Source organism: Microtus pennsylvanicus, chromosome 10, assembly GCF_037038515.1.
Source record: "Microtus pennsylvanicus isolate mMicPen1 chromosome 10, mMicPen1.hap1, whole genome shotgun sequence".
Lineage (NCBI taxonomy): Eukaryota > Metazoa > Chordata > Mammalia > Rodentia > Cricetidae > Microtus > Microtus pennsylvanicus.
In genome coordinates, this window is record NC_134588.1 from 80,723,868 (window position 1) to 80,748,580 (window position 24,713).

At 44.6% G+C, this 24,713-nt stretch overlaps 1 protein-coding gene across 4 annotated transcripts in view; it reads left to right on the forward strand.

Annotated features, from left to right (window-relative positions):
* Wdfy4 (WDFY family member 4) overlaps positions 1 to 24,713 on the forward strand; it is a 228,178-nt gene that overhangs the window by 121,178 nt on the left and 82,287 nt on the right. For all 4 annotated transcript variants that reach the window (XM_075988751.1, XM_075988750.1, XM_075988752.1 and 1 more), the window contains 4 exons: positions 15,806 to 15,883; positions 20,203 to 20,409; positions 21,663 to 21,714; positions 24,129 to 24,295. In XM_075988751.1, the coding sequence (XP_075844866.1) occupies positions 15,806 to 15,883; positions 20,203 to 20,409; positions 21,663 to 21,714; positions 24,129 to 24,295 (504 nt within the window). The remainder of the gene's footprint in view (positions 1 to 15,805; positions 15,884 to 20,202; positions 20,410 to 21,662; positions 21,715 to 24,128; positions 24,296 to 24,713) is intronic.

Genomic DNA, 24,713 nt, shown 5'->3' on the forward strand with positions numbered 1-24,713 from the left:
CAGACCTTCTGAGGAATTAATGGAAAACTTGGTTGTGAGGAAAGAAATCGTGAGAGCAAGCAATTAAATAGGGCTGTCTGTTAAAGAATAAAAGTCATCTGCAAAGGAAAAATGTGTTAAACACATTTGGAAAAAGTGTGTTTTAAAATTTTAGTGGTGTAAGCTCTATTGCAAGACCTTGTAAATGGGATCTTGGTTTTCTTAATTGTGATGGGCCAGATGGCAGGGCCTCCTGACATGGAGACAGTTCAAAGGAGACCAAATCATCTTACGACCAGGACAAGGAAGTCTCATTTTATGGGGACTTGAACCAAAGGGGCCTGGAACTGACCAGAGGTGGCCAGACTGCTCCCTTGAACAAAGAAAGGATTTTATTGATTTGAGGGTGAGATTAATATTTGATAATTGTCCAGTGGTCATAGGCATGGTTTCAAAATGTGTGTGTGTGTGTGCATGAATACATAAAAGGTGTACACCTGGTGATAAAATAGAAGAACCATAGGAATTTGAACTCTCAGGAAAGAACAAGAGTCGAAGAAGCACATCCCAGATCGAATAGACAACAGAGTAAGCTCACCCTGTGCTGAAATGGTAACTTCTTCCTTAGATGAACGGCACACAGCAGATCATTGCTGGTGCAGCCCAGCGCGCTGTCTGCAGGAGACGGAGTAGAGCATAGCACTTAGAGCCACAGTTAGTCACACTGCCTGTGACTAGTATCAAGGAGCTTGCGTGTGCCAGTGCTGAGCTGGTAAAGGTTGGTCGCTTGGGTTTGTCAACCTCAGCACCACCACCCAAGTACATTGGGGAGACTACAGTGGTTAGGCCATGGGGATGTTGCCGTTCTGTTACGGTTTCACAGACCGATGGCATACATGTTGTTTTACTCTAACATTGCTATGTGTGTGTAGCTGTAGTTTCATACAACAGACATTTGGCAAAAACAACAGCGGTCCCATCACGGTGTCGTCACCCAGAATACTGGGGACAATTAACAGCAGGCTGAAGGAAGGCAGTGACTGGCCCCCCTCCCCCAATTTAAGCAAGTTTTACTTGTCACCGTTTATCATAAGCTGGTTACAGGAATTTGAAAACTAGGTGTAAATGAACAAAAGCAAACACGGAGGCCTTTACTGATGTTTCTTCACTGAGTACATCATTTGTGAGACATCTTTATCTTCATAATAGAAGGATAATTAACATCACTAATTATCTAATTAAGTTCATTAAGCATCCACCAACAGTGCACCGTGAAGTTGACATTATGTTCTACTGTCAACAAATGCTTTGATTTCTTAGGAAGTAATTAAAATGTAAATTAGCATGCAATTATATGCACAGGGGAAGTTTTGAATCAGATATTCATTTCAAAACTGCTTAGAGCAACATCGTTTTTATTTTTTCTTCATCTTCAATAAAAAAAAACATTTTGCTATTAGCAGTGAGTATTAAGCTTGCCAGTGTGCTGTTCCGTATTTGAATTACAGCAAGGACTGCACACCACGACACTCAGCTTTGAGTTGACAGATTTGTTGTTGTACATTGTAATGTCTTTTTTTCCTGTTTGATCACTTTATTTAAAGTATTTGCTTATTGTTGTGCTCTTCGTGTAAAAAAAAAGCAACTGATTCTTTTCTTGAAAAATGTCCATAATTCATATTTTAAGTTTTCTCATCAAGCTTACCTTTTAAAGACATTTTAGAGCAAACATTTTAAAAGATCTATTTTTTTCATTTATGTGCCTGAGTGTATATATGTTTGTAAGTACTTCATGAGTGTACAGGAGACCATGGAAGCCAGGAGAGGGTGTCAAATCCCCTGGAACTGTAGTGTGGGTGGTTGTTAGCTGCCCAGTGTAGGTGCAGGGAGCCAAGCTTAGGCCCTCTGTATAAGCAGCAAATGCTTTTAATTTCTGAGCCATCTTTTTATCCCATTTTTAATGCATCCTTTCTGTCAGCTGTGTTTGTGGGATCTAACTAGTGTGCTGAGTTCAGCAGGGTGCAACTGTTCCTCTCCCCACCCAGGAAAGAGAGACTGCACTTCTCAAACATGTGGTCCAGTGGTCCTTGCTTCCAAGTTGACATCCTCGTGCTTTCTTGGCGAGTCTGTGGTTTCTGGTGCAATATTAGAACCGAGAAGAGCCCAAAGGGGACTAAAAGCACTCACATCCTTTGACTGAGACCACTCTGAATACCAAGGGTGTCCCAAGCTCCCCATGAAAGAATCCTCTTCCCCCAAAGTGCCCAAGCTTTCAGCATTGGGAGAATCCAGATTAGAGCTATGTCTATCTCCTAACAGAGCAGATGGCCCTAAGTACATGATGCCCTCCTTGGCATTTTTATACATGAATTTCTGGGTCATTTGAGGGTTCTATTGAAGACGCCTGCCTCCCTGATGTAGCCTCTCATCCTGGTATCAAACTATACCAGCCTGTTCTTGGACCATGGCTCCAGTGGTGGTTAGCGGGATTCAGGTCTCTTAGGTTTAGGTAGATTTCAAATGAAGGCAGAGAACACAGGGGTCAGAGACTGTCTTGTTGATGGAGGCTGTAAATAAAAACCACAGAACCACCCACTTACTGCCCATCACTAAGGGAACAGACAAATACCTGATGGTTGAAACCCAGAGTGGCTTCTTTTCCAGTGCTGATGGCTTCTTTAAGTGCATATTGAATGACAGTGGCCCTGAGGTGGCTGGCCAGGGCGATCAAAGCATGCAGGCAGGGGCTCCACAGAAACTCCGCAGAAACCTGTGATCTACGTCATGCTCGCACCGACTTAATGATGAATTAAGAATGGCTTCCTCTCATATATCCGTTAAAACTGGAGTCCCCTCAGCTCATTCATTATGCAGACATGGACTAGCCAGCCAGATCCAAAACTGACCAAGGAATCTGCAGCCAAGGTCAGAGAGTGCCAGGCCGATTTGCAGAAAGTGTCTACCTTACCTACCCACTCCAGTTCTCTACACCGTGATTTTTCTCTTGATCTGTCCGTAGAGCTTCTCTTAATATAGCTTGTCTCATTCATAAATTAAGCTTGCAAAGTTCACCCCCTAAATAATCAGTATGCCATAGCTTGCCTAATCACAGTGGCTTGCCATCCTTCTCACCTGGTTAAGCTCAGTCTTGTCTGGTCTGTGTCTCTATTCAGGATAACGGTCATGGGACTTCATGTACTCGGCAGGAGGTTGCCTCTTTGGCCAGCCTTTTGATCATTCAGCCTTACACAGAATAGGGTGTTTGTTTGCGGGGATGGAGCAAGAGGGCAAAGCCATTCAGGAGCAGGCACAGAGGTAATGCGGGGCTTGTGAATCAGTGGCACATTCTCTACCTGGGGTCACCACTGCAAACTGAAGGACGTATCATTTCTAAATCATCCTTGGGAAAGTCCCCAGAGAAAGATGCTCAGATCTTCAAAGACTTCTACCGAAGCAGAGGCATGTAGTCTGAAAAAGGCTAGCTAGAACCACACCCTTGGTTAGTTATGGATTCTTTTCCTTCTGCAGTGAATTATTCTATCACATAGTCGAGCTAATTGTCCCTGGCGGCTGTCATAAAGGAATAAGAGTTCAAGGGTCTTAAGGCTCAAGTCTGTAACTCATCTCAGGATACTTTGGAATACGTATACATACTATCATGTGCAATTTATCAGTGTGTGACTAGCATTGCTAAGTCTATAGAGAAGAACCTCATGCTCCCTAATTTAAGCAGGCCTTGTAGTGCAGCTACCTTCTTGGTTAGACAGCATATAAGAAAAATCACAGCAGACAATTGTCAAACACACACAAAAAGGCTCAGTGTACTACAGTTTTGTAAATCAAAACACTTGAAATCATTTCATTTTACAATTTTAGCTCAAATCCTTTTGAAACCTGAATATGGTCCTTGAGAGGCTAGTCATTACTAAGGATCTCTCTGAGGTACTGTTTGCTCAAGGACATCCTAGTAACCTTATAACCTAAAAGCTGGGGTTATATTTGGGGCTAAGTGACCTCATCCCGGGAAATGCTTTCAATTTTTAGATATGAATTTTGGAGTGGGGCAACGTACATTTTTATTGATTTCTCTAAATTCAAATTTTAAAAACTTAAATGTATTCATCAAAGCAAAAAAAAAATTGCTTTATTGTTCCCAAAGACAGAAGTGTCCCCAACTATATAAATGATAGAACGGCAGATGGTCGTGGAGTGGAGAATCAGGCTGGGGCCCTCCTGAGGCGTTGCTGCCATTCACAACCCGCTAGGCACCCCGCTAGCAGCCCGGCCGCTGGGGCGCCTGTCGCGTGAGTTACAGCCGCGTTCTCGTCCTGGGACCCATCTATTATGAGAAACCATTTTGATTAATTAAAAAAGTCTTTCAAAGTCTCAGAACGGGAAGTTCGGGAAATGTCTTTGCTTTGCCGTGGTTGATGGGGGTGGGTGGAAACTTGGCTCGTTGGCCTGACAAAGAAAAGAGGAGAGGTTGAACATAGAGTATGCAGAGAGTATAATAAAGCCTTCGAGCCTGGTTCTGAGTGGGCTGAGCATGAGACCCGAGGACCTCTGGGTACCAGTTTACCACCTAGTTCTACCCTAACAGAGCATTAAGGCAGTGGCTGAGAACTTTAAGCAAAAGGAACAATGCAAGTGGACAAGCTTGGGTTGGACCAATTTTGATTCATAGACTTTCATATCAGAGACTCGGTCTACAGACAGGGGCAATGGAGCAAAACAGAGAGGCACCTTCTCTCTGCGGGGAGACAGACTAATGGCCAAATGGAGCAAATTGTTTGGAAGCTAGGAATAGAATAAAATAAACAGAGGAGAAGCACGCCCTTAGAGTGTTCTGGAAGGCTTCTCAGGAAAGTGGCAGTGGGATACGAGCAAAGAGAGTGCCAGACTTTAGGGTGGCAATGACTTTGTGTGGTGAGAACATGGACAAACCCCTTTGGCTGAATGTGGACATCAGACGGAGGTTTAGACCAGGAGGAAGGTGACATGTTTTTCTGTATTTTTGCTTCTGGGTGTCCATCTTCATCCACCTGTAGCTGTCATTGTCCTTCCTCCAGCATCCCACACACATTCACTGATGTCCTACTGTGCCTCAGATGCCTGGTCAATGCTGGGGGATGATAAAAAGGAAAAAGCATAGTTCCCTCACAGTAGTGGCCTTCCTGCTGGGTAGGTACAATCATTGTGGCATGGTAAGAGGTTTTAAAAGGAGAACCCCGGCCTAAGCCTGGTTAGGGAAAACTCAACCTGAGTCCTACAGGAGAAAGAGGGTCTGAAGGCAGGTTGGTGGGGAAAGAAAGCCCTCCAGATGCAAAGCAGCAGCCAGTTATGACTGTCCTGCCTAGGGGCCAGCTGCCAGCTTGGAATGACTCGAATACCAGAGATAGTTTAACGTATTTAGCTTTTGACCCACTCTCCAAATCATTTATGATACATTTAGATGAAGATGCACTCAATAAAGAAAAGAGCTTAGGAAACATAATAGAAGAAGTGGTTTCTGATGAGTTAGGACCATAAATATAAAGTCTAGAAAGACTCAAGTCCAGCTTGGGTCTGGGCCCATTGTGAGCCGTGAGGTTGGAAAGTTCACACATTAATGTCTCATCCACTGACTGTGCTTCTACCCAGATGGGGGCTGACGCCTGAGATTAGGCGAACAGGAAGAACACAGTGGACAGACCTTGCCTAGCAGCTTAGCCCTGCCCTAGCTTACCTTCATTCCCCTACTGTGACCTTTTAAAGGTCACATCCAAGGGTTGTCCTATACTGGCTAACACCCATCATCAGGTCCCGTGATGTCTGGAACAGTTTCAGATCCAGAACCGCTGGATGGGAACTCCTGTGCATCTGGTTTTCCTCCCATTTCCAAGTTCATCTTAAGTCCTCCAGGTCCTCACTCCTGCTGGACCCTCCCCTTGTAATCATTCACTCTCTTCCATCCCTCCCCATGGGCATTCGAAGGTCCTACTTGGAGCCTTCTCCTTCTGTTGGCCAATCATCTTTCCCAGGCTCAAAGAACATTGCTACTTCTGGCAGCCAACTAAACCTTGTCTAAACTGACTATGACCCTGGGCTGTTTCGCCTCAGTCTTGTTTACTCTCCTCAGAAGAGTGTAAAGTCCATGTTGGGAAAATACTATGCTGTGCTCATCTCTAAGGCCCTGGAGACGGCACAAGGTCCAGATCAGGGGAGCTCTTGCTTATACATTCTTTTCCCCACAATGGCTGTCCCTGTGAGGACCCAGATGGAGGAGGAAGCTGGTTGCTGACCATGTGACTTGGAGACCTGGTGTGGATCAATAGTGGGCACCTACTGATAAGCCCTGGTGTCGGTCTCAAGAGTGCCAGGTAGACAGTTTTGGTGAATGTCCTATAGGTAGGCTTGTGTGTGTGTGTGTGTCCCTCAGAAAACTCATCTGGGTCCTCAGGTAGCAGCCAGTGCTGTCCTGAATATTTAGAGCAAAGTTCTACTCTGAGGGGAAAGCAACAAGCAGCCGTGGCTAAGGGTCCTCGGTAAGCCCAAAGCAGGCATGTTCTCCATGAATTCCAGCCCTGTTTTTTTCTTCTCTGGGAATGTCAACAGAGTTTTCCAGATACTTCAATGTCAGGTAACCTTGGAGTGAAAACACCTGCTACAGACTGAGCCTTCACAACCAAAGCCTTCCAAGTCCCCAATCCTAAACCTTTTAGCACCAACCAGGCTTTATAAGTGGGAGACTTCACTCATGACTCCCTTTGAAGGGTTGGAGCCCAAACACAGGTGCTCTGAAAACACATCACCTTGCCCATGAAGCTACAATTCATGCGAAACATAAATCAGTTAGCGATTTATACAAATGAGCTATCTATAGTATACCCCATCATGAATGTGCAAATATTCTTAAATCTGCCAAGTATGAAATCTGAATCACTTCTGGCATTTGCAAGAGGGACGCTCACAGTTCAGGCCAACATAACAAAATGTCTGTGCAGGGCAGCCTCAACTACAGATGTTTAGTCCTTCCCTAGTCTGGGACTATAGCAGAGGATTGTTTTGGTTTCCTAGGGAGCTTCCTGTTCTGTCCACTGGGTATCTATTCCTCTTATATGGTCCTCTGAATAACCAAGAATAAGAACACACTTCAGTCCCTGATAGTGTCTTAAACCTCAGTACATGTCTCCTTGAGTAGCAAATTCTCGGGCAGAACTGATATTCATCTTTTACTTGGGTCCTTTCCTGTAATTCCTAAATGTCTGTCCCTTTCTGAGGATCAGTCTTGTGAGTGTGATCTCAGAGACACAGTGTTAGAGAAAGGTCAGTCTAGTGACATTTCCCAACTGTCTTAGGCAACACAGAAGCCCTGACACTCTGAGGAAGGAGGGAGGGTGGGCTTCCTCTAGAATCCTTGCTTCTAACAATTTTAAAGTCTTCACTCTGGCTACACTAGAATGCTGGTGTTCTTTTTTTTTTCAAGTAGTCATTCTCTATGTACTCATGACGATTGAATTTAATAAAAACATCACAGTTCAAAAATAAGACAAATTAGAACCCACTGTTCATCTTAGAAATTAATATGTGAGTGAGTTTAACCAGAGATGAATTGCGCTGTGGTGAGCCGGTCCCTCTTCACCCACTCTGGGCCCCAGTTGTTTGTCATTATTGCTGGAAATATGATTATTACTCTGGTATTGCTTGACATTTATTAAGGTTCCAGGGGCTGAGCCTCCACAGCAGAGAAAAGTGCAATTATCTGGGCACACAGAGAAAGAAAATCTCCTGGCCTGTGTCGTCCAAATAGAAATTCCCCCAAAGACCCTCAGCTGCAACTCCAGCTAACACAGAGCCCAGGCTCTACTGCCATTAACACCCGCAAATCTTCTTCACACTGGTAGCTAGGGTCAAAGGACACAGCGGCAGACGTGACAGGTGATTTGTCAGCAACCTGGGGAAACGTTACCTTTAAGTTTTTCTTTCTTATTAATTGCTTCTCTTGTTTGCCCTCATTCAGGTGTTCTTTAAGAACTCACACTTTCAAGGTTCATATGCCAGCTTTGTTTGCGAGATGTAAGCTATAGGAACTGTTGGGGTACTGCTGTCCCCCTTATCCACAGTTTTGCTCTTTGTAGTCTGAAAATACTGGGGAAAAATTCTAGGGATAAATTATTTTTAAGTTTGGAAGTCCACACCGCTATACTTGGTAGCATATGCATGGTGAAGACCTTCACATCCCGTTCTGCCTGCCCTGGGGGTAGATCACCCCTTTCTTTGTCTGTTGTCCCCCATACTGCAGACACCTATTTCCCATCAGTTACTGAGAAGCTATCTTGGTTGTGTGATTTCTTTATTAACTTCAGTGGTCTCTGGCAATCACTGATCAGACAGACTGCCTGGGTGATCAGACAGATGACTGTCAGGAACACTGTGCTTGCGTTCAAATAGCCTTTATTTGGCTTGTGAACAGCCCCTCAGCACCAGCCAGTGAGGTTGGTAACTCGCATTGTCAGAGAGGCAGAGAAAGGGGAAACTGTCAACAAGACAAAGTTCACATGTCCAGGATGCTAAGATCTGTGGCCACTGACGCCCTTCTACCTGTGAGATTGCAAGCAGGCATGGTTTGCATTTATCCGTCAAAGCCACGCATCTCCTGCTTCACTTTATCTTCTGCATTTTACTGTTAATCCGGGACAGTGAGGAGCCACAGGGCACGGGGTTGTCATGCCTCCTTTGCCTCCTCTGCTGTGACAGTTCTTACATAGTCTTAGTTGTTTTTATGATTCTGATAGCTTGAGGAGTAGCAGGTATTTTGTAGAGTTTCTGTCAAATTTGATTTCTTTACTGTTTTTCTGGAGGCATGGCATTTTGGAAGGATGAAGACAGAGGTCGGGTAAAGTCTGTTAGAATTTGCGATAGTTGGGTGAAACCATCACACAGATGTCAAGATTGTATCTGCCAGCCTTTTCTACTGCCATTTGATCATTCCTGCCTCCGCTTGTTCCCTGGGATTCAACCCACAAGTCCACCGCACTCTGAAAATGCAGGGGCAAGTGAGCCCCACCTCCTGAAGGGGCAGGGTGAGCAGCAAGCTCATCATTTGAGATTCTCCTGCAAAGGGTTATCCTTTTCCTCTCCATCTATTTGTCTATTCAATCTTTTATTTATCTCAGTAGGGAATCATCCATATTTATTTCAGAATCAGGAGTAGGATCCATTAAGTCCATTAAATAGCTTATCTTATTTCTTGAGTTGTTCTAACATACCGCTCATAGTATTTACCTGGTTTTGCCCTTCCTTTTACTGTAACCCTCTTGGTCTCTTTCCCTGCCCTCAGATATGTTTTTGTTTCAGTTGTTATTGTTTGGTTTGGGTGGGGCTTCACTGGGGTGGCACTCAGTGTTTCTTGCCCAATGAAGATGGAGTCAACCACCTAGTTAAACTTCCAATACTCGCAAATCTTTAGACACAGTTGCATTCTAACCAATCCCATTGTTTCTGCTGTGTATATTACTCTGAAAAAGTCCAGTTTAGCCCCAGTGACACACACTCTCAGATCCAGCTGGCCCAAAGTAGCAATCTCCTTTCCCACTTTCACTACACGTGAAAAAGTCCAGTTTAGCCCCAGTGACACACACTCTCAGATCCAGCTGGCCCAAAGTAGCAATCTCCTTTCCCACTTACACTACACGTGAAAAAGTCCACTTTAGCCCCAGTGACACGCACTCTCAGATCCAGCTAGCCCAAAGTAGCAATCTCCTTTCCCACTTACACTACACGTGCATTGCAAACTGGTCAGGGATTCAGAGTGCCTTAACCTCGCTTGGTTACACTAGAGCAGTTGCTTTCTTGAATGTTCTATTTTATGGTCCATTCAAGAAGAGCTTAACTATCCTTCCTCCTGATCTCACGTAGCCCAGAGTTAGCAAGACGTGTGATGATACCACAGAAATACAGGAGGGGAGAGCTAGAACTTGTGGTCAAAGAGCACTAATTCCTGGATCGATCGATCTATCTATCTATCTATCTATCTATCTATCTATCTATCTATCTATCTATCTATCTATATAGATAAAGATATAGATATTATTTTCTTTTCCATGCAAATGTAACTGTTATTGTTTTAGTTATTATTATAATTGCCTATTACTTTTTAACTCCACTAAAAAAAATCTCACTATGGTAGGAACCTGTTTTCATGTCACAAAATCTTTTTCTGACACTAAGGCTACCGTGAACTGTTGTATAGAGAATCCAGTTAGGGGTGGTAAAGGGAAGCTACAGTCTCGCCTTTGCTGTGGAGACTTGTGACATTCCTTTATGCAGTCTGCAATGGCTGCATAGTATTCTGTGACGGGGACAAAGCATCCCTTTATGCAGATATGCAAATTGCTTCATTTTCTGCTTCTATAAATAGGTTACAAAAAAAAAGCAACCCGCCAACTGAGTGTTTGTGTGGCTATCTGATGGTGTCCTTGGGATAAATTACCAGCAATGAGAAAAGTAGTCAGAACGCTAAAGGCAGCGCAGTGCTGGGCTGCAGAAACCCGGACTGATAACAGGAGCTCTGCACCAAGTTCCTAAGCAGAGTCTGAGCTTCAGCCCTCTGCTAGCGGCCTTTCCCTTCGGGAGGCGACACATCTGTGATTACAGGACTAATGATCCTTTGCACAAGCGAGCATAATGACTCTTAGCAGTGGAGAGTGGGTGCGTCCCATTTGGACAATTGTGTCACCAGCAACTGGCCAGCTCCAGGGGTACTCCTGGTATCACCAAGCTGTGGTCGGTGACTTAAAAACTATTTCTATGTGTTATTTAATTCATCCCCCATCTTGAGATCAAGCCTGTATCCTGGAGCCCTTGCTTTGCTAAGGAGACACCGAGAAAGCAGGGCCCTGTGTACCTGCTCTGTCCCCCTTAAAGGCTTAAGCAGCCTTTGGAGTCCCTTTGCTGTACTTCAGGGGTTCTCAACTTCTTTAACACACTGCCAGTCACTAAACAAAGGCTATTCAGTTCCAATAAGTGACACAGAACTCCACTGTGAATTTGTCCCTAATCAATATGTCCTATGCACTGTTGTCCAAGCAGATGGGCCTCTGGCCTGGAATTGACCCAAATCTCCTTACTATTATTCCTGCATCCTGTAGATAGCAACTGTCCAGGGCATAGACAGACTCTGAGGTCACAGGCTCTTGAGGTTTGTTTAGCACTGGGGAGATGCCCCAGATGAAGATGTACATGCGGGAGATGCTTGTGGTACAGGGTCCAGATCCATCTTGCGTTCCCATTCCACCTACAGTCCCTCATCTCCACATTGCCTCAGTGTCTGATTGGGCAAATGGGAGTAAGAACAGCATGGGCTTATGATGAAGCTTAATATTAGATATACTTTGTACATGCGGATCCTTTTACCAGCTGCAAAGTGCAATGTGCCCGTCAGTTCCCTAAGTATAAGGTAGAGGATAGTACAGCATTTGGATTCTGCATGCTCCTAGATAAATCACGAATGTGCTCCAGGTTGGTCCCCTCCCATTTGCCATTCTACTCGACTCCTGCTCAGCTCTCAGAGAGAAAACAGAGCCACCGTACTTCCCTTCTCTTCACCGGAGGTGGAAACAATCAGGGGTGGACCCCCTCACTCTCCAGGTGCCACCAACACCTAATCCATATAGGCACCCATCTGCACCCCTTCCCTCTGTGTCCAAGCAGAAGGGGCCTCTCTTTGCCATTGCTCACATCCTGTGCCGCCGGGGACCTTTTTCTCACTTTTGCCTCTTGACTTCGTCCTTTCTATCGCCATGTTCCCTTCCGCCTACTACTTCTTTCTATCGCCATGTTCCCTTACGCCTGACTTCCGTCAGCCCTTGGTACATGTTTTGGACTGACTACAGGACCCTCTACTGAGACCAAAACTCATGGATGCTCTTCCATGCTTTAGGAAGCGGTGTAATGGATATTTGTGCCCAGCCTGTAAACGTCTATGCACTTCAGACCATCGTTAGCTTACTAACGACACCTGCTGCATTGTCGGTGCTGTGTATGTGGTTGTTACACGGTACTATTTAAAAAGTGAAGACAAGCTGGGCAGTGTTGGCATGCACTTTTAATCCCCGCACTTAGGAGACAGAGGCAGGTAGATCTCTGTGAGTTTGAGGTCAACCTGGTTTACAGAGTGAATACCAGGACAACCAGGGATACACAGAGAAACCCTGTCTTGAAAAAGATAAGCAAACAAACAAACAAAAGAAGTGAAAACAAGGAAAACATTCCCAAATATTCAGAACAGGCAGATATTTGTTGCAGACAGACCTGACTATACAGTGCTGTATATTATAAGAATGTGGATTTAAAACCTTTGTTCTTCATTGGGTTGACTCCTAGGTTGTTGGAGTCTGTCTTATCCAACATCTTATTGGAGGTTATCTAACTTATCTTATTGGAGCCTGATGCCTTGTTCCCAACTCTGTTTCTTTTCTCTTGCAGAATCAAGCTTCTTAAATGAGTTGCTCACACTTATTATTCCTATATTATTCTGTCAGTCACCATTATCAGCCTTCTGATTATTCTCTGAAATGACTCACTCTGAAACGTAGCTCCTTAGTTTTAACAAAGAGTCTCCTTTGTGTTCCCTTTCAACTCTCTGAGCCTTCGGCCTGAACCTTCTCCAGGTTTCTGACCTTATCCCATCAGCCCCCACTCTGTAATTTTTCTTCTGGGGGTATCTTTTACTGAGCCTTTTCTACACTGCTAATAACTCACAGATTTATATGGGCCTTGACCCACTTTCTGAGTTTCCGTCTGCAAAGACTCAGCTGTCTTTTTTTTTTAATCATACAATCAATTTTGCTCTTTCTTTTTAGTTTTTCTAATCTCTTCTGGTTTTTTCTTGGCTTATCTGGTTTAATTCACACAGGTAAGCAAACAGGAAGTTTCAGAGTTATCCTCACCCTCCCCTACACTCGCCAGTTCCCACCAGCAGTTGTTACTGATGGTCAAACTTGATGCTTCTGTACCTTGTGGCCCCTCCCCCGCAGGGCCACGGTATAGCTTCAGGGAATTCCCTCTACCAAATTCAACCTAAAATTGCTGCCAGGGTGTCCACAAAAAGCACTAAATCAAAAAATGCTAAAAATGAGGTGAGAAATTGAATTAAACTAGTCTTTTATTTAAAACCTCTCTGGCAAGACATAGGAGGAGCAAGATTCAGAAAACCTTGCCTGTACCTGGGTTTAGGGTGTTTCCCCTTCCATGTGTCTGGGTCACCCATCACCTGTGACTTGACCCTGGTTGTTCGGGAACTCACTCTATAAACTAAACTGGCCTCAAACTTAGAGAACCTCCTGAGCTGGGACTAAAGGTGTGTGCCACCACTAGGCATAAATAGCAATGTTTTTAAAGCTCGCCTGAACTCTTAGCCAGTGAAATTGTTCTATTTTGTCACATTAAATTGTTTTGATCTGCCTAGCACTTAGAATAGAGACTATATTGTATATATAATATACATCAATATTGTATTTTGGAACATACATTATAGTATGTATGTCCCATACAATGGAGATACTGGTTTCCCGAGTTGTGTTTCATGGTTGTTGAAACATTTCATTGTTCAGAGTGCCACTGGGTCTTTGTCAACTCAGCATAAACCTAGACACATCTGGGAGGGAACCTCAATTGAGAAACTGCAGTGTAAGAGCCAGAAGGGGTGGGGGACACCAGGGAAACAAGGCCCTCTAATCCACATGAACAAAGATCATATGAACCACAGAGACCGGAGCGAAAAGCACAGGGCGTGCGCCAGGTCCTTTGCAAATATATTATGGCTTCCAGTTTTGTATTTTTATGTGATTCCCCAGTGTGAGAATGAGTGGATCTTTGTTTCTTGTGGCTTCTCTTGGGCTCTTTTCCTTCTGTTTGTACATTTTGTCTAATTCCAAGTGTTAATTTTTATTTTATCTTATCTTATTATTATCATCTAGAAATCTGTTTGTTTTCTAATAAGAGACAAAAAAGGAGTGGATCGGGATGGCAAGAGAAGTGGGGAGGAGCAGGAGGAGTAGAGGGAGGGAACCAATCATCAGGATATAGTGAGAGAAAAATCTATTTCAATAAAAGGAAAAGTATAAAAAAACAAAAATAGAAAAAGGAAGGAATGAAAGAAAAAAGGAAGGAAGAAAGGAAGGAAGGCAGGCAGATCTAGGTTGAAACCTTGGCACAAAAGGGATTTTTACAAGAGAATATTTATAACAGAACAATAAGGAAAACGTTGTTACAGTCAGAGCCATGGAAAATGAGCTGTTTAGCACTGCCAGCTCTTGAGTAAACAAATCCAGATTTAGACTATTAAAAAACATTTCCATAAGATTTGTCTATAAATAAATTTGTGGGTTTTGATTGCTGACCAATGAGAGGGCCTAGCTCTGGACAGTGTCCCCCCAGGACAAGTGTTTCTGGGTGCTATGAGAGAGCCCAGTGTGTAAGCCACGAGGAAGTCAGTGAACAGTGCTCTTCCGTGCTCTGCCCCCTCCAGCCTTCTGTCTTGAGTTCCTGCTCTGATTTCCTTCAGTGGTAGGGTGGTGTCTGAGAGCTATAAGGCGACATAAACCCTTTCCTCTCCATGTTGATTTTGGTCACAGTTTTATCAGAGCAATCAAAACTCTATGGCGCATGCACAGACAGGGCAGGCTTGAGTCCCCAGCCATCTCACCAGGGAAGCCTGTGGCAGGTGGGAAACTGCTGCCTTCCCAGGGCAGAGACAAGGGTTCCAGCATCCTGAAGCTTGAAGTTTTGAACATGTTTTGGCAACAAATGTAGCCACTTGTTTTGTTGGAGATGGCTTGTTCCGTTGACTCATTTTCAAGGGGCTATCTGCCAAATACTGAATGTTGATAATTGTGGTTTTGTCCCTCAGTCATTCTTTAAACAAAAGCAGTGCTGGTCTGTGGCGGAGCCCCCTAGCTTTGCTCAGAGAATGCTCACTATATAACCACCTATCCTTAAAACAGCCACCAGTTGTTTTGGTCTCCGGGAATGCTTTATGTAGACTTCCCATTTTAACACACCGACTGTTGAACCAGTGGGTTTAGAAGTGAAACCTAACAGAAATCCCACCTTTAAGTCTTCATCCAACACACGTCTCCAAACTGAGGCTGCGGGAGTCTTTACTCACCTCAGCTTCTCCATTTCACCCCGTTTCTCAGTTGTCAGCTTCTCTAAGAGGTCACGGATACAGAAAGCTATGCGTAATTTTCCGTACTGCCCTATTTCCAGGACCTTGGTTCTCTGTGGTCTGAATACGTTGGTGGACTCGGAGGGTAACTCTCCACTACCACCATCACCCCACCCCCACTCCTAGGCGATGCAGCCGTAAGCCCCACTGAGTTCAACTGTTTAGAGTCTACTTTCTGCTTAGCGGCCCAATCCCCTGTTCTATTTAAAGATATGCAAGTACCTCAAAGTAAAACGCGAAGATATTATTATTGCACACCTTGGTGAGCTTTCTTTCCTTCCAGGACTGAGGACCACATCTCTCTTGGCCACCTCTCTAACGTCTATTATGAAGTAGATTGCTCAAAAGCTACATTTTGGTGATTATTCGAAAGAGGGAGACGGAGCCTGTCACAGTCAGAAAAGAAGGGCATACACGTGTGTGTGTGTGTGTGTGTGTGTGTGTGTGTGTGTGTGTGTGTGTATGTGTGAATATGTGTTAGCAGATAGCAAAGGTGAAATTGTTTTTCACAAGATGACTGTTTTGGACCCTTAGCGATCATTTCCTGTCGCAATTGCTCAGAGTGGATCTCATTCTCCGACGCATCACTAAATGGTGGCTGCTTTCTCTCCTCTCCAGGATTTTGTGTCCTGTATCGAGAATTACAGAAGAAAAGGACAGGAGCTGTATGCATCTCTGTACAGAGACTATGTGCAGGTAAGAAACGAGGCATGCCTTCCACTACAGAGTATGCTGGCAGCTACCCTGAACCAAGAGAAAGAAAGGGAAAGAGAAAGAGGAGAGAGAACCAGGGGGCCTTTGAAGTTTTAGAATGGAAACGTCGCCACTGTTGGCTTGTCCAGTGGGCACGGCGCCCACAGCTCAGCAGCAGAGGGCCTGGTCCTGTTGCTATTCATTCTTCGGGTCTCGCATCACGCAGAAGGTGGACATTGTGAGTTCAGGTACCTCAGACCCTGCTGGGACCTGCAAGTGCTATTACAAAACACTGAACTGGGTCTCGTGTTCTGATGGCTTCACTATAAGGGAGAGATTCATATTAAACAACTTCACAAACTCAGTAGCTATCTGTGACTTATAGTGGGGATTTAGCAAAGAGATAAAAGATGTTAGCGAAGGGAAGAATCTAATTTGGGCAACTTAGATGCCTTGTCTGATGAAGGGAGCATTTAAACTGAGACCTTCAGAGGATGGCATGGGCTGAAATATTTTAGGAAATTTTAGGAAATGTGTGTAAGGATCCCGAGGGAGGAGGGAGCTGGATGTTACTGATTTACTGGAAGAACTGGTTGGAAGGGCCTAGGCTGGGAGTCACAGAGTAAAGATGAAGCTGGGACTAAACCACAGATGGTTCTAGGCACATTAAGGTTTTGCTTTTAAATGTAGAGAGCTGCCAGCAATAAGGATGAGTTTTGACATCTGAAACACCCACACAGGTGTGACTTCTGTATAGTCTAGGCAAAGCACTCTAGCCATGTTAACCCCTTCCCTGCCATAAATATCTTTCTAACCATAAAGAAGGCAGGAACAAGGATTATGTCCTCAGCCTGTGTTTGGTAGACAATAGACAAAAGATATTTCACACAGGACTATGCAATTGCTAAGACGTTGGGTTTTGATTGATATCAAAAACAGAACCTTTTAAATGGGCACCCATTCTACAACATGGCACTCAGTATCAAAACTCATCAATCTCTTCTTTATAGAGAAATGTGTCTGGGCCGAAGCCTGTGCTCTGTAGTGAAAACCCAGCATTTGTAAAGCCGGCACTCTGCCTTGAAGGCGTTTCGAGCTTAGTGCGAGGCCAAGGGTGAAGGAGAATCTCCAGGACAGGGTGACCAGGCTCACATTGGAATGTTCCACAGTGAGGGCACAATGGGTGTAAGAAAGCATTAGTACGTATCGTGCAGGCGTTGGAGGGAAGACCCCCAAAGGCTGACACAGGAAGCCTGGGGCTGGGAGTCAGAAGAGCCCTGACCTCCCGGCCTGTTTGCGTACTGTATGTGGCTGTGGGACCAGACCCTTGGACATCAGTTCATCCTCCGAAAGGACTCATTGATTTTGTCCAGAGTGAGCAACGCTGCCAACATAGTCAGTTGCCACCAAAAGGGAAGAGAGATGAGTTCAGGTTGCATTCTCTTTTAGGGAAATCCACCTCACACTTAGGCCATTTTGCGGCAGAGGGTATATACAATCAGCATCTCACCAAGAGCCTTCTATTTTTGTTGTGAAAATCTGGTCCACTAATTTCTGCCGAGGAGAGAGCCACAGTCTGGGCTTTCTAAGTTCCTGCTGACTCTGCAAAGTCAGAAGTCCTATTGGTAGGACTAGGACTCCAACAGAAGTGCCAGCCAAGAAGGGGGCACCAGTCTTCTGAAGCGCCAGCTTGGCTTGTTTTCATAAGTGGGACCTGACTAGGGGTTCAGAAGTACTTAAAAAATTTGTGTGATTTACTGCTGGTTAATCTTTTTAAAGAAAAATCAGCATTTTTAAGGTATTTTACATTTCCAAGTCTTTAAATATTTAAAATGTTTCGATATTTAGAGGAATACAGATGTGATCATGTCTGCTGGAGATAATGGGGCTGGAGCACTCACCCCACTTTTCTGAGGGCCGGCACACTTACTCAATACTCATCACATCCACAGAAGTCAAGCTCAAAGTCTAGTCTGTTTTGAGACCAAGTTTTGCTATGTAGCCCTGCCTGGCCTGGGACTGCCTATATAGATCACAGTAGACCACGTTAATCTCACAGAGATCCGCCTATCTGTACTTCCACAGTGTTGGGATTAAAAGCAGGAGCCATCGCTCCGGGGACAAGCTCAAACGCTGACAGAAGTTGGCATTTTGAAATCTCATGGTTACTCCGGGTCAGTTTCCACTAACTCCATGGTTCTCAACCTATGGGTTTCAACCTCCTTGGGGTCACATATTAGGTGTCCTGCATATCAGATACTTACATTCTGATTCATAACAGTAGCAAAATTACAGTTATGAAGTAACAACTAAAATAATTTTGTGGAGCTGTATTAAAGGGTTGCAGCATTAGGATGGTTGAGAATCACTGTGCTAAGTGAACCCCGGGAGACCCTCTCCCATGGAAGTGGCAGTGAAGCCAGTAGCCCCGCCAGCAGCCCCACCGCAGAGCTGCCAATAACAAGCCACTAAAGAAGTCCTCAACTTTCACTTTGCCACTCAGAGGTCCACAGAGATGGAGAGAGCCCAGAGCATCCCTGGTTCCTCCACTCAGTGCTCTGGAGGTCCTCCCCAACATTGTCATATCTGACAAACGCTTCCCTGAATGTCTCTGCCAACAGCAGTTCTGCCAGCATCGCTCCATTCTGACTTGCTCACTTGTTCCTCTGCCTTGTCCAAGCTCTGCCTATTGTCTTCTCTACAGATGTCTGTCACTCTGCGTCTTTCTGTTCTGTGCCTGGCCATGCTGTTCCCACGCCAGGGCCTTGCCATGATGCACAGATGTGCCGCAGCCTGCCTTTGCTGCCTTAAACTCTTGACAGGAAGCCTGTCACCCCAGATGCTCTTCCTTCACATGTGAGCCATGTGCTCTCTTCCGGGCTCCTTGGGGACCAATGGGCTGGTTCATTCCTCTCTCGGGCTCTGTCTCTAAGTCTTTGCACAGCTTCTTCAGGAGCAGGGGTCGGGGCATCAACCCTACCTGGCTTATGCAACTGATGAAATGATAAAGAAAACTCAGGAGGAAGGTGGGTTTCACGCAGAACTGGATCCAGATGGCCACCATCTTCATTCTCTTTCCTACCCCCTCCTCCATCCCTCTTTCCCTCTCCCTCCTCTCTTGAATCTCTCTCTATCCTTTTTCTCTTCCTCCCTCCGTCCCTCCCTCTTTCTCTCTCTCGCTCTTTTCTTTCTGTCTCTCATTCATTATTCCTCTCTCACACATCCACACAAATGCCCACGTGTGAAATTGCTGGTGAGTTTGAAGCCCAAGAGCACATGGGTAAACGATCGAGCCTGGGGTGAACTCACTCTGCGCACTGAGCCTCATCCTGAAACAAGATCGTTTTCCAGTTCGTTCAATGCCAAGTCACATGTCTGCAGGGCTGTCACTATCCAGGGGAAAATGCCCCACAGAGATAGAAGAGCCAAACCTGCTTTCTCTGCCTGGGTAGGCTTCAGAGAGTGCTGCAAACTTGACCTAATTCATGTGCACATTCCCTTTATATATATGTTAAGTTTTAAAACATCTGTTGCTTCCATTACTATATTTGCCTGTCCATTTTCTGAAAAATTAATATTTAGGACAAATGCCATCAAATATTTGAATACTATAAAAGTTCATATGAAGTTAGCCCTGCAATTCAAACTAGACCAAAGTGTTTCTTTGCTGGTGTGGCATGAACTGAATGTGACCTACAAAAACAGTGTGGGGTGTCGGTGTGCCTTTAAAAAGACTCAAACGGAGGATTTCCTGAAGGCCATGTCATTTGCATGTACACTCACTCCAGGTTTCCCTTCTTTGACTATTCTAGGACTCTTCCATATTCAAGAATCATATGACATTAGGATGTAAAGGTCCTCACACACCATGCAGGCTGAGCCTTTTATCATTTAGTCACTGTGGATTCTGGATTCCAGAGATGAGACTGGCTCTCTCAAACCATCAGTCATCCCAGGACTGCTGGTTCCCACCCTGCCACCCGTCTGGGTCTCCCTGAGGAACAGGCTTTGTTTCAGAAGTCAGGGGCCATGGAAAAACCCCACGTCCTCAGCTCCTGCTGCTGCCTGTACAATCCCAGCAACAGGCTAGTGGCTCGGGAAGCCAAAGGCTGCAGTTTTTTCCTTCCCCACCTGATTCTAAATGGTCTCGAAGCTGAGAAATCATTTCCTTCTCCCTGTCCTGATCTTGGCTCCAGAGAGGATGTTGTATAATCCTGAGGGCTACCTAGAGGGCCATTTTTCTCCAATAACCACTTCAGGAGCTTTGGGGCAGCCTGCAAGGGGAATGTATCTAAGCGTGGTGTTATATCTCTGCTTCCCAGAGACGGAAAAGTGGCAGCATCAAGGCAGCCATGGCCTGGGCCAGGATTCAGGAACAGCTCTTTGGGGAGCTGGGATTGTGGGGCCAAATGACAAAATCCACACCCTGCTCCCAGTGGGAACTGGACAGGAGGGAAGGACCAGCTCGGATGAGGAAACGCATCAGACGCTTGTTTTCCTGGGAGGCTCTGAACCATGGAGGGTGCACGGTAGGTACTGGGTATGGTGGGAAGGCTGTGTGGCCTTCCTGTCTTGTTCTTTGTTTTTTTTTGTGTGTGTGATTATTTTGTTTTGTTAACCAAGATGACAGAATGTACCTAGATAATTTCAAAAGAGTCCTCAAGTTTATACTTAAAGCCATTTAGGAGGGGAAAGAGGAGCACTCACCTCCTCCGAGCCTGAATGAGTTGTCATTCTCCTTAAGCCCTAATCCATTCCGCAATGCAACCCACAGAAATTCAGGGGAATTCTGCTCGGCAATGGCCACTGTCTGCTCACATGAATCTTTTCTCATTGAACACTGGGTATCTGCCCTTCTGGGAATTAGTTATTACACACACACACACACACACACACACACACACACACACCAAAAAAAAAATCCTGTAATAAATTTTACAGTGGAAAAATCTCTCAAACACAGCAGTTCTGCAAGCTCAAACCAGTGACCCACTTAGTCCACACAGCACCCAGGCTGTATTGGATTCCAAGCGGAGGAACCAGGCGGTGCCTGGGAGTTGACTTTCCTGAAGCTTACATAGCTAGAGCATCAGATACACATTTTGCATTTTAAGGAAGAGAAATCATTTGGCTTTATTTTATAGCAGATTTTTTTTTAAAAAAGTAGCAATGATTTTTCTTGTCCTCATCCCCAAACACTGGGATGCTGGGTATTTTCTCTCTCTTCCTTTTCAAGATATGGAGCTAGTTTGATTTTGAAGTCTCCAGCATCTTTATCCATCCTAAGCCCGCCCTCCAGAAAACGTATGAGAAAATTATTTTATAAATATATGATAATTTATTCAGGAGACCTTGTAGTTTTAGTTATGACTAAATGACTAGAGGCAGGTAGCATTTTTCCCCTCAGAACGTTTGTTTAGGATGTGGAGGCAGGAGAAAAGGTGTCTTGTTGGCTGTGCAGGTGAGAGTGCTCTGTAACCTGGTCACGGTACCTGTGCAGGGTGACCCACATGCAGACATCGGCATGCTGTTGAATCTCCCCTGGCACCTCATGAAAACTACTGAAAATGCTACTTAACTGCAGTCTCTGCTCTGACTCCGACAATGAGTGCAGGCATTTTACATGATCCCTTAAGATTTAGTACATTCTTCCTTTTGTACCTTAGTCTAGACTAGCATGAAGAAAACACAAGTTCACGCCGGTCTGTAACTTTATGGAAAAGGAAAGGGGCACAAACAATGTCTGTGAGTTTATTTTCTCTTCTCTTTGGTCCTATTTCAGGAGAGCCAAGACAGAAAAGATGCTCTTTCTCAGACAAATGCTGAAAACCAAGGTATCAAGTTTATAAATTTATCTTTTTCTCTTCAATAGTTATATAATAAGTTTTTCTCTTCAATAATCAAAAACCTATTGCTGATTTCCTTTAACACCTCACTAAAGCTATTACTACATGTGTGGGTTTGGGGAGAGAAAATACTGAGAAACCAGAGCAGTTTGCACACAGCTTGTCAGTACTGTGTGTCAGAACAAAGGGGACTTATTCCAGACCCAGGCCTCTGGGAGTGAGAGAGTTTTTAGTAAGCTTAAAATAGTAACTTTGAGTACCTCATCAATTTGTTTTATTGAGTAGAGTTTAAAAGCACCCTAACACAATTTAAATACATGTTTAGTATGTGCTCAAAATATGTAGATGAATAATAAGATGTCTTAGAAGAAAATAGATCGTATATATGTTTAATACTTTCACATTAAATTCTTCTATATCATGACCTACATGGCAGTCTCTATATACCTTAGGCTTAAAGACAATGTGTGGAGTCATTTCTGACTTGCTTAAAATCTAGGATATGCACACACATGTGAGAAAGAGAGAGAGAGAGAGAGAGAGAGAGAGAGAGAGAGAGAGAGAGAGAGAGAGAATTTCAATTCTGTGTTTTCACTTATGACTATTTCTGAGGTGTATGCTCCCAGCATGCGAGTTCCTTGGATCTTAGGGGGTAGCCAGTGGTTGCTCCTTGCCCTGTGGCAGCATCTCTGCACTACTAAGCCTGGCTCCTCTGCTGCCTGAGTAGCAGGGTTGCTGTTGAGGTTGCTGCCTGCCAGTATGTAGTAACACAAACTCAGACTGATCCCAGGTTGACTTTGCATTCTACTGTGGACTGGGACTTGCGATGACAATGTGCCCATTGGCTTCTTTCCTCTATACTCTAAACTCCTAGCTCCAAATCACAGCATCATCCACCTCTCCGAGTTAGGGGCTAAGGTCTGGGAAGTGTGTGCTGGACTTCCATAGATATAACCTTGGATTGCTTCATCCCTTTGTTAGATGAAGAATCTATGGCTCTCCACAACCCTGAGCCTCCTTAATATTGCCAGCACAGGCCCTAATTCAAACCTCTTATAAAAAATAGTAAGGACCTTCTCAGATGCCTGTCCCTACATAAGTATGCTCTGTGCAGTGGGCAGAGCCTGTGGGACTGAATCTGGGAACAGCGGGTACTTTGATCCTTCCTCATGTGAGATTCCCAGGTGGGGAGGTGGTCAAAGAGCTGAACTTTGTCACAAAGAACATGGCTCATAGCTTTGCAGTCATGACCAACATGTCTACTCCAGACAGGAACACACTCAGAACAAATGAGGAGAAAGGAAGATGAGGACATCCATGCTGTGGTCTCCCCAGCTCAGACATCCATGCTGTGGTCTCCCCAGCTCAGACATCCATGCTGTGGTCTCTTTAACTTAGATCCAGATGTCCTGTCTCTTGCCAGACAAATCTAGACTAGGAATGACAACAAAACGGAATATTCCTGGTGGTACAGACACGGAAGCCATCATGTTTCTAAAGAACAGGAAAGGTATTCGTTGATTATGAAATAGCCACACAGTATAATACTTCAATACCATTTAAATTATTGAAAAAACTTTAAAAATCAATTGGGAAAATACTTATGACATAATCTAGAATGCAATTTTGTAAGTACAACATTATTCTTATGTTAAAAATCACATATGCACATATATACAGAAAAGATACCAAAAGCTGTTCAGTCACTTTGCGAATAGTGGGCTAAACATATGGGGGCAGACCTTACATTGTACCCAGGAGACCTGCTTCCCATCCCCTCTAACTCAGTAGCCATATGATCTTGGGCAAAGACCCAAGCCTTATTCAGATTTTTCATTCACAATCTGAGGGTGGGATATTGTAGCTGAGATAGGACTATATAGACAGATGCCATTGCAGTGTCCAGTCCAGAGCACTTACTGGATGGAAACTGACACTCTTCACACCCCAGGACACACAAGCATGCTATTCTTCATTTATCAGTGCAGTATAACTTTCCCATCTCCTTTAAATAAGAAGCCAGGGTTTCTAGAGTTTAGACATATCAATTGCATTCTTTTAGAAAGGAGAACAAACAGACTCAGAAGGAGCAAATCCTAGATCTAAAGAGATATATTTCATTAATCAGTGAGGGTAAATTCCAAAATGTTGCCTTGCATCATTTGAAAGCTGTAGAGTAGCCAGGACTGGGCACACCCACACTGGGTGCAGCTTGCAGGAGTGTGGACTGTAACACGGGGTCAGGCAGCTGTATTCCTTCTCAGAAACAGTGTAAGGGCATGCTGGCCACTTCTGCCTCAGAGCTTCCCAGTTCTCAGTGGCAAAGTCTTGTGCTGCGTGTTCTGCTTTGTGACATCGTGTAGCTCGCACTACAACAATGTGTCCCTTTTATGCTACTGCAGATGAGCTGACACTGGAGGAAGCTGAGAGCAGGCCGGATGAGGTGGGGGTGGACTGCACACAACTGACCTTCTTTCCTGCTTTGCATGAAAGTCTGAACTCAGAAGATTTCTTGGAATTATGCAAGGAAAGACAAATCATTTTACAAGAGCTTCTTGATGGAGAAAAGGTAATATGTGGGCCAAGCAAAGGTAATCCATGAAGACTGTCTGACAGGACAGTCTGGGGTGTCATTATGGGTGCAGGGAATCTCCAATAACTTCCACACCTGCCAACTACATGAACAATGAGCAGAGGGAGCAGGCTCCTAATTTCCCTGACGTCCTATATGCCCTATGTTAAAACATCCACAAGATGAGATTCAAGCTAACAAACTGGTGTATGAAACGTCTTCTAAATGCTTCCCTTGACCTTGTAGCTGTTCCTGGGTCTTGCATTAAAATCTGGCTACCCTGAAGGGACACTATATTTTGACATGCCCACCAGAATGTCTAAGTTGCCTCTATACCATGGCAACTCTGTGACATCACTCACGCTTAGGGGTGAGTGGTGTGTGGTATTGTGCATCTTCCATAGGATTGTATGGA